This window comes from Acyrthosiphon pisum, chromosome X (assembly GCF_005508785.2).
Source record: "Acyrthosiphon pisum isolate AL4f chromosome X, pea_aphid_22Mar2018_4r6ur, whole genome shotgun sequence".
In the NCBI taxonomy this organism is placed as follows: Eukaryota; Metazoa; Arthropoda; class Insecta; order Hemiptera; family Aphididae; genus Acyrthosiphon; species Acyrthosiphon pisum.
Genome location: NC_042493.1, coordinates 35,848,805 through 35,859,973, shown reverse-complemented (window position 1 = coordinate 35,859,973; position 11,169 = coordinate 35,848,805). Strand labels below are relative to the sequence as shown.

At 28.8% G+C, this 11,169-nt stretch overlaps 1 protein-coding gene across 1 annotated transcript; it reads left to right on the top strand.

Annotated features, from left to right (window-relative positions):
- Positions 1-681: 681 nt before the first annotated feature.
- Positions 682-2,889, top strand: LOC103308845 (piggyBac transposable element-derived protein 4-like). The gene is made up of 6 exons (XM_008182967.1): positions 682-778; positions 921-986; positions 1,054-1,094; positions 1,193-2,136; positions 2,302-2,647; positions 2,872-2,889. The coding sequence occupies exons 1-6, from the start codon at positions 682-684 to the stop codon at positions 2,887-2,889; spliced, it is 1,512 nt and encodes a 503-aa protein (XP_008181189.1).
- The last annotated feature ends 8,280 nt before the right edge of the window (positions 2,890-11,169 follow it).

The following is an 11,169-nucleotide window of genomic DNA, read 5'->3' as shown; positions in this document are numbered from 1 at the left end:
ATAAATCAACTTTTTTATTTTATAAAATATAATAATTAAAAAAAAAAAATTCAAAACTACACAATGGCAAAAACTTTGAAAAAATCATATTAAAAATAAATATTAATATTTCCAACTTATTATAATATTCATTACTATTACTAGTAATAATATATTATAAATTATGCAACTTTGCAGACCTTTGAAAAACAATTTAGAACAATAAACTTATATTAGTGCCTTTGAGTGCCATAGACGCATATATGCGTCCACCATACAACAACCGTCAAGTGCCATGGACGCATGTATGCGTCTTTGCTTGTTAAAATCATTTACTGCCGTTATCAATACTTTAATGTATACCAATAGATTGCAAATTCAAAGACGAATCCAAAGACGTTCAGTAAAAAAATATCGGATAAATATCAGTGAAGTTATAAGTGAATTAAATATTTTGTCTTTTCAGTGATAACCAAAATGTGCTGCTTATCAATTTTTCATATTAACGTTATATTTTTCTAATATTATTGTTTGTTTGAGGATTGAGGTGAACAGTTATAATATTATATTTATTATTATAGTACTTTTTATTCGATCCCTTTGTATTTTGTAATCCTTTCACTGGCTATCGTATAGTATATTGTGTTGTATAATATTTGATATTACTGAGTTTTTTATAATATTTTGAATAATCAACTGAAAATGATCTCAGATGAGGACATATTACTCCACTTAGATGAAATTATTGCAAATGAAGATGAATTTATAGATGACATAAATTTTGATATCGAGAATAATGGTATGTGTGTTATATATTGTATATATACATAGTTTTTATATATTACTATATAATTTGATGTATTAGTTGATGTAAAAACTGTTATGTATTTACTTGTGTTTTTATTTGAATCATATATTTATACATAAAAAATGTGTAACAGATATTGAGGTGACTGAGCTGGAGGTTACAGATCCGCCGTCTCCTGATCATTCTCCAATAGTCCAAAGTAAAACCAGTTAGGCGAGTAAAAAAAATACCATTACAGACACCAAATTTTAAATGGAAAACTAAAGGAAACTTTAGGCCAAAAGAACATTATTTTGATTCATCCAAGGTAAATACTGGTAGCCTGTTGAATTATGTACTATAATGAACTAATCTATTATAACTAGATCACATAACTTACAATTGTTGTCTTTTTTTTTTTCTTAGTGTGGAGTTCAAAAACATGAGTTTGGTTTGAATAGCAACTCAAGTAAACTAGAATTTTTTAAAGCATTTGTTTCTGAATTTTTACTTGGCAAAGTAGCATTTGAGACTAATAGGTATGCTAAACAATATATACAATCTAATGAAATCTCACATCAGTCTAGAGTGAATGCTTGGAAGGATACAAATGTGGATGAGATGTATACATTTTTAGCAACTACTATACTGATGTCAAGAAACAAAAAACTCGATATGAAAGACTACTGGTCTACTGACCCATTACTGAGCTCGCCTATTTTCAGACAAATAATTTCTAGAAATAGATACTTATTATTACATCAAATGCTTCATTTCTGCAACAATGAAAATCAAGAAAAAGGAAACCGTCTTTTCAAATTAGATGTTGTATTAGATGAAATTCGCACAAATTTTAAGGCTGGAATGGTGCCTTTTCAAAATATAGTGATTGATGAAAGCTTAGTCCTCTGGAAGGGTAGACTAAGCTTTAAGCAATTTATAAAAACAAAGAGGCATCGCTTCGGAATAAAATTTTTTGTCCTCTGTGATGTTGAAACTGACTTCATCCTTGATTTTATTATATATACTGGAACTGAAACAAGATTACTTCCATATGATGCAAATATTGGCATATCAGGAGCTGTTGTAAAAACTCTTATTGCACCATACTTGAACAAAGGGTATAACTTGTATACTGATAATTGGTATACTTCCCCAATATTAGCTCAGTATTTATACAAAAAAAAAACCACAATAACAGGAACAGTAAGAAAAAACAGACGAGGAATGCCCGAATTAAAAAATAAATTAGCTGTTGGAGATGTACAAAGTGCTCATTCAAAAAATATTATGGTTTTGAAATGGGTTGACAGAAGAGAAGTATTCATGTTATCTACCAAGTTTGATAGTAATCTGGATAATTCTGGCAAGTTTGACCGTAAAGGCAATCTTGTAAAAAAACCAATTTGTGTAATTAATTATAATCAATGTATGGGTAGCATTGATAAGACAGATATGCTACTAAGTTCAGTAGAATGCGTTAGAAAAACCAGCAAATGGTACAAAAAAATATTTTTTCATCTCATTGATTTAAGCATTTTAAATGCATTCTCTGCTTTCAAAACAGTCACTGGACAGAATATGCCACTTGCAAATTTCCAACTTGAAGTAATTCGACAACTATTAGAAAAATATGGTGGAAATACAGTAAGCCCCAGAGGAAGACCATGTACAAAAGATCAACCATTTCGACTATCAGCTCGGCATTTTCCATCAGATGTGAAAAAATTAGCTTCAGGAAAAGTACAAAGGAGAAAATGCATAGTTTGTACCAGAAACAACAAAAGAAAGGATACAATGTACATGTGTCAAGAATGTGATGTCGGTCTGTGTGCTACACCATGTTTTGCCATTTACCACACTAAACAAAATTATTTGGCCGTACAATTATTTTAAAAATGTATAATTATAGAAGTTTTGTATATTAGATTGTATTTAATATATCTTATTGTGTATCTGTATGCTATAAAAATAATTTATTTACTTTACTATTTTTATAATATAATTATTATTATTATGTACTGCATAAAAAATAAAAGTTGTGTTACCATAAGTAAATGCTCAATTGTTAACACCGCTAACTATCGCATTAATTAACATTTTAGAAACCACTGTACGCTTAATTCTAAAAGTACAATAACTTTGGAAACTTAAGTCCAAAAAATTTTTTTTTTTTTTTGTCATTATAATATTCAATGAATAAAAATAATAAAATATAAAAAAATAAAAATAAAAATGCAAAAATAACTTGGTCTGGCAGGTGCCACTGGTCAAAATTAATTTGGCACTCAAAGGGTTAACAACTTTTTTTAAAAAAAAAAAAAATAATATTTTAATGAACTTTAACAACTGTTTGTATTGAGTGAATTATGCTTTTCGCCTTGGTCAGGTAGTGCAATTTTTTTCAGTCGTGGAGTAGCCTGCGCCATCCAATTTTTGAGAGGCTTTTCAATTTCAAAATCAGTGGAATTGGAAAATTTTTTCATTTTTCGGATTGACTCTAAACATGTTAAAAATCAATATATTATTATTAGCAAATAAATAATTATAATCAGATCTAAAGTGTAGATAATTGCAATGATATATAATACAAAAGGTACAATATTGCAGGGCATATATTTAATCACCAAAAAGGTTCTCAATAAGATCAAAGTTAAACTGCAGTTATCAGCACTCTTTAGGCCAAGAAAAACTTTCTGAAATTATTATTTGTTAAAATGAGAGTAAATATCAATAATTAAATTGTTTTGAAAAGATAAATTATATATGTTTTTCAATGATTAGCTGGTTACATATTCCAGTTACATTTATATTCATTTAGTGTGATGTATTGTGTACATTATTCCTATTATTATTTAATAAATTTAATTACCAAATATGAGTTTGCAAGTTTTTAGTGTTGAAAAATTATTTTTTCCTTTAAATCCGATGTAAGAAAATTCACTGAGAAATGAATCGGTGAAAAGAGTTTTCATAATTTTCCTCACTGTCTCAGGTATAGTTTGTCCCATCAAACGGCTTAACTGTTTAATCTATAAATATGTCATTGTTAATCTTGTAGCATGACTACATAATAAATGTAATATATAAATAAATAATTTATTTTACCATAGATTTCTTGAACCATTCATCATCGGTTAACTTTTGTTCCATAATATTCAGGTCCGCTTCATTATCAATACACATTATATCAAAATCATTTAATTTGTCTAAAGAAGCATTGTTTTTAACTTGTGAACTACATAAATGTTCATACATCTTTTCTTGCATATTGATTACTATATCTAATCGATCTTGCATATTTTTCACTTCATGTTTTAATGTTATAATATTTCGATTTACAATCTTATAAGAATAAGCTAAAAAATTTAAAAATATAACTGTTATTTTACAATGTATGATTTTATATTATATTAGGTATACTACTTAGTACTCGACTTGGAAAAATTAAAGTAGTGAGAAGCATGTTTACTTTAAAAAAAAAAAAACAGTATCCCCATCACTTGTTAAACATTATTGAGATGTGGGGTCTCTGCCCCCAGACTGCCTAAAACCCCTCTTTAAATTATATAAAAACTATATATACCTTTATAAGAAATTTAAAAAAAAAAATTTTAGTTAATATAAGACAGGTAATTACTGAAGGTGCCTATAAATATATTATTATATTATTGTTATAAATAATAACAAACTCAAACAGATAATAAAAGATAATAAATTAATAGGTTAGTTAATATATATTAGTCGAATCTTGATAACTCGAATTTTTTTTTTGTTCCTAGGAAATTAAAAGTATGTAAATAAAGTTATATGTAACTCGAAAAATATATACGTCAAATTAATTTTTATCTCCCTTGCCACTCGAGTTACCAAGATTCTAGTGTAATTAGTTTAAGAAATAATCCATAAGACAAATATTATGATGGTACCTATAGGTATCTTGCCCATTTTGATAAAAATATAAAATGATGAAGTGTCCTGTATGTTCCCCTAAAAAATAATAGAAGTACGGTAACATTTTTGAAAAATTAGTTGGGGTACTCTGTCCCTTTGCGCCCTTCCCCCAATAAGCTAACACTGATATTACCACAATTTATTATAGTATTATAGCCAAAGTTGGTATATTATTACATATTATTTAGCTAGTCATGTTTACCTTTATTATCACTTTCACTGTGCACTGCTACTGGTTTCATAATTAGTGTTGATGTTGGTGTTGTATATTGGTGTACATCAGAAGTTAATTTTATTTTTTTAGTCGATGACGGATTATTATCGTGAAGTGAGACTTGGTTTTCATCAAATTCATTTAAGTTTATATCTTTATTACTTGCAGATGTATTCAACCAATTTTCAGGTGTATGATTTATTCCATTATCATTAAGTTCCATTTCTCCATCTAAGTCTAAACGTATAATAAATAATAATTTTACTAATATAGGTACTTTTACAAGCATGTATTTAAATAATGTATAGCAATAGTAACCATTAAATAATGAACCAAAATCAGGGAAAGTTGGTCCATTATTATTTTCTTCAGTAATAACACATACAGATGAAGACTTTTCAGATCTATTTGGAGGAAACAAACTGGTTTTAAATTTTGGCTTTTCTTTATAGCTTTCATTTTCAGTACTGTATAAATCTGATGTTTGTTGTGCTTTAGAAGCTTTCTTTCGAGCTATACTAATATCATCTAAAAGTATATTTAAAAACAAAATTAAGCATTAGAGGTACCTACTTTAATTGATTCTTAATTATCATTATATAACCAATATAATTACCAAAAGGATTTTTGCTTAAAATTCTTGCATCATAATAGCGAAATTCATCTGAGCGTTCATCAGGATCAATACATTTTTCTATGTAATTACTTATGTTGGCTCTCTTTTTTGGCCAGGCACATGATGTACCAGATTATTCCCTTATTGTACCAGATATTTGGGACACATACAACGGACTTATCTGCACTAAAATGAACAACGATCCACATGGTTCTGAAAAAAAATATGGACATTTAGCTATTATTCCAATAAATATTATTAACATTATGAATTTCTAAATAAATTTTAGAATTACCTACTATTTATATTCCAGCTAGTTATAAGTAAATTATATTGGTCCAAACTTATATTTACAATTGGTATATATTATTTTATTATTATTTTTTTATTATATGCTTTTCTTAAAATTATAGGTATAATTATATTACAGATATTTACACTTAAATTTAAATTTTATAAATTAATCATGATGAAGAATTGGTATAGCTATCATTGTATTTTTGAAATCAAACATTATCATTTTTCTTTTGATATCAGACATTTTCCATTGTTTTTCAATGTCAGACAAATTTTGAACTATGTAAATATCTAATTTAGATGATTTTAAAGGCATAGTAAAAAGCTCTTTTTTTTCAATAAATGTTTTACCAACAATTATAGAACATTTTTCAGCAATTGATTTTTTTAAATCTGTTATTTGAACAATTTCATCATCTTTAGTAAGAACATAACAATCTGGTTTTTTAGTTTTAAATTGTAATTTTTTAGCATTGTTAATTTCTAAAATTTCATTATTGTTACAATATTCAGTGTATCGTCAAACTACCTGTTGTAATGGTTTGTCATGTTTGCGGATCATTTTTTTTAGTACTTTCATAAAGTTTTCAAAGGGAAATGTACTACACACATTGAGGGAGCCATGTCTTTCATAATCGTCACATAAATGCAATAACCCATGTACATTTTGTGATACATATTTAACACCATATATGTATTGAAAGGATTCTACAAAATATTTTAGAAGTTCACGAGTAAAATTTAAATAATGATGATTATTTTCACATAATAGAATTCTCATTGATATACAAAGAGCTAAAAAATTGTTATAACTATCGTTGGGTAAAATATCTTTCAGTACAATGATTCCAGTGTAAAGAATAAATTGACGAAATTCTGTGGCTTTCCACCTTAAAACTTCTTTTACAGGCCTAGGTTTTCGAGCAAAATCACACGTTATACTGCCTTTAACTTTTAAAATCCCATCGGTAATTTGCTGAATCTGCCGACTCGACAAACGACCATTTGATTTGTTTTTACCTAATCCTAACCAAAGAACAAGTAATTTTTTAGTAATTCCAAGGCATACTAAGTGCATGTAATCCATTGAAAATAGTTTCACAATATCTGTATCCGGTATTAGTGCAAGACATGATATTGTAGGATGTGTATGGTGTTCTTCATCCTTCATACAAATATAATCGGCATGATATCTTTCCGTATTGCCATTACTATTATACGGAAAACAAACACTTGAAAAATACCTACTCTCCTTCGTGAGTACATCTAGGGCATGAAAAATATCCAGAATGAGTTTTAATTCTCATAATAAAAGATTTGGCCGGCGAATCACAACATATGACATTAATAGAAATTTTTTTTTTCACATTATTTATCATAATTCCATTTTGAGTTAAATCTAAAATTTCTTCAATTAAATCTTTAAGGAATATATTGCTATCTTTAGGCTTTTCATATCCATGATAAATCCCGACGATAAATACATGCTTACTATAAGGCTGAATATAAGCTAAAATTGGCCAAAAACAACTACCACTACTTTTGGATATTGGGAGGCCATCAATAATTCCTAATGAAATTTTTATAAGACTGTCAGAAAAATTAACAATTGATTTAAATCGCTTAATACCGAAAGCTAAACCAAAATGGTAGTACGTACCAGGCTCTACTTGACGTATGTTAATTACTTTAGATGATCCTAAGCCCATCAATGTTTTACAACTTTTGGGGAGGAAATCTAAATCAAAATCATTTTTCAAAACATTAAGAAGCCCATCAACTGCAGTCTGAGGAACATTATAATTTACCGCCCAGTGACAATTTATGATAAATAAATAGATATATAAATAAATATAAATATAGATAAATTTACAGATTATATATTTCGCATTATAAGTAATAAGTTTTATATGTACACCCAAGCGGTACGTCACTGTATTACTTCAGTACAACTTATATTAATCAACTACCAAGTGCATAACGGAATAAAAATGTTGTATTATTAACAAAGTAGGTACTAGGTACTTACCAGTTAATACTTAATAGAATACACGTATCCACTGTTCATTATTGTAGTGATGTACCTAATTTGTATTTATTTGTTAAATTACCGAGAGACGGGGATGCCGTCGTGTCGATATTTTATGAAACTACGATAAAATGAGTCAACGAAGAATAGCCACTGTGTAGATGTGTAGAGTTCTGTCTTATGTGTACACTGTGCGTCTGACGTCTGTGCTCCGAAGAATGTGTTAAAACTACCCACTACAAAGTTGTATTATAATAATTGTATTGTACTTTGTACATAGTATTATAGTGAGGATACTTGATTGGGTAGCGAGTAGTAGTGTAGCAGTGAGCAGATAAGAATATTAGCGGCTTTCGGCTGGGATTTTCCAAATATTTATTAAAAATATACAAAATGCTAATTGCCTTAAAATACGTATAATTATTCTACACAGACTGCATAATAATAATCTATACCGTTACCCGTTACAATATATTTTATGAACATTATTAAATATTAATATTATAATATAATTTTTTGAGTCTTCCCACAGCTGGTGTATTATTTAATCATGGTAAATACCTATTCACTGTTGTCTGTTTCCCGCAAATATAAATTTTAAAAATCCTCTGCGGCTGACGTCACAATTTTCTTTATTCCATGCTTATCACGAAAATGTAAAATATTGCTGACATACCTAGTTATTTAATCATGCTTAATACTTTCCACGGCTATAGATAGTATGGTTGCCCATCGACGTATGATTCTTATACTTGAAAAGTGTCTACCGAAATGAATCTCTATAATCAGTATTAAAGTTAAATTAAACAGCTGGAAACTTAAACACAAGCGCTTATATGTCCTGTTTATCTTAGTTCATGCACCGTAGTAAGCAAGACGATAATGAAGAATATGAAGATGTACAGCGGTTATGTACTTCTATGGGTAATCCACATAGCGTTAATGATTTTATAAATTTAGACAACTATGTATACACGGATAATGACGACGTAAATGTTTTAATTGATGATCAATCTACAAATCAATCGGATTCTGAAAATGAAAATAATGAAGGAAACAATGAAAAAAATTATGAAGAAAACCAATTGAAAACATACAAGGAAGCACTTATTTACATCAAGAGTCTGGAACAATTTTCATTGATAGTGTGTTATTATATTGTTGATAGTTGTTACGTGAGTACACAAATTGTTTAATTGTTATTGTTTTATTTATTCCGCATCACTGTTGTAAGTTTTTGGTTATGATATTTGTTATTTTTTTTATTTTTATGAATTTATTCTATTTTTTTTTTTAATATTTGGTCTTTAAATGATTTTATGTTTTATAGTTTGATTCCAAGGTATTGTTTGATATTTAAAATTTTTTTTTTATATAATTATTGTATTATTATTTTTGCTATTAAGTTTGGGAACCTCGGCGTACAGGATTTCCTGAAGCTGAAGGACGTCGTGTCGGACTTCGACAGCTTTATTTTTGGTTATTCCAGTATGGCCGGGTACAGACCGATGACATCGTTCAATATCAGCACTGATGGCAACATGGTTAAGTGCGAGAACTTTAAAATGCTCACGGGTATTTTCGGCCAGACCCGCAAGAGTAAGTTTCTAATTCAAAATCATTATTATCTTTATTAATTTGTATTTTTTCTCTTGTCTAGATTTCGAACATCTCGAGTTCTCGTTGGGAGGTGACCCGGCACTCCCATTGCGGGTGCTGGTCAGCGTCCCACGTGACTCCGGTGCTGAAGAATCAGAATCCGGGAGTTCCTCCGGTTCTTCAACCGAGATGCAAACCGACCAAGAAACGATAAATTATAAACAACTGTTCATGGAACGTGTCTTTGGTCCGGCTGTTTTGCGATTGCCGAAAAAGGCTATTAGCAAGTTAAAAGGGGCAGGCAATCCGTCGGCAAAAAGATTGATACAAGTTTAGATGAGCGGAGTGGAGTGGTACGGGGTTACCCTGCGAAATGTTTATCCACTTCTCCGCTGATCTAAACATTGAATATTTATAACTCATAAACTACTCGCCCGAAATTCGATTTTCATGTATCAAAATACTAAGAAATTTTTCTTGCTTTGGAATATAAAATTAAAACCCGATGTTGTCATTCAAAAAATTAAAAAACTTAAAAAATTATAACGATAAAAAATACTTAAAAATATAATTTTTTAAGAAAAACATTGTTTTATAAGCGACTTGAAACTATGTAAAAAAATATTTTCAAAAAAATGTACACTTTCTGAAATAATGAGTGTTCTATGATAAAAGAATCACCCAGTATACAATATACAATTTTTATTTAAACAAGTTTGAGATAATTAAATAGAATAAGGTTTACCTGCCATGTTATGAACTCCAAACGATATGCTAAATGCAAAAAGTATTAAAAAAATCGTATCCATACATGTAGCGTTGAAAGTCCAAATCTGTAGTTCTCTGTAATACTAGGTCTATTTATGACATTATCAATATTATTGAATTCCTTTGGTTTACACCCACAAATGTAACATGTCTGGCTTGATATTCCAGTAATTGAGTTACAAACCTTTTTAAAATGTAAAATTAAAATGTAATGAAGTTTAAGCTTATATTATAAAAATAATAATCTGTTGAACTTCAATAATTTATTAAAAACACATACTCGTAAATATTACCTTTCAATCTACCATTGAAAATATGAGTGTATGTTTAACTTGAACGACTTGGTCATTATACAGGACATCTGTGTTGCATAGTTACATATTAATTTGTTCTTCTATGTCTTTAACTTTTTTTTGTGTGCTTTCAGTTGTTTCTTATTTATACATAAATGTAATCAGTCGGCAGAATTTCGTCGATGATGGTACAGAATTTTGCCAAATAATATCAGAATAAATTATTTATAATAGGAAAACATTTCTAGAGGAACATGTTTTAGAGGTACAAGTGAAAACATGAACATGGTTTGATCTGTAGATGTAAAACTGTCATAAAATTTTTGTTTATATTGAGATTGACCGCTGCTCCCAGCACATTAGAGATGGAAAGTTTAGTTCATTTTTGTGAATAGTTCATTAGTTCACAGTTCATTAATGTGAATAGTTCAAATGAACTATTCTTCAGTTCACATAGTTCACTAGTTGTATGGACTATGGATCATACTGAAACTGATATGGTTTCAGGTTTGGCAATGAACTATGAAGTAATGAACTATTCGTCTCCTAGTAAAATCCTGAAAACAGCTGTTCACACTTCACAATCATAATAAATATGATACGATTACCAGATTACCACGATTATATTGTGCA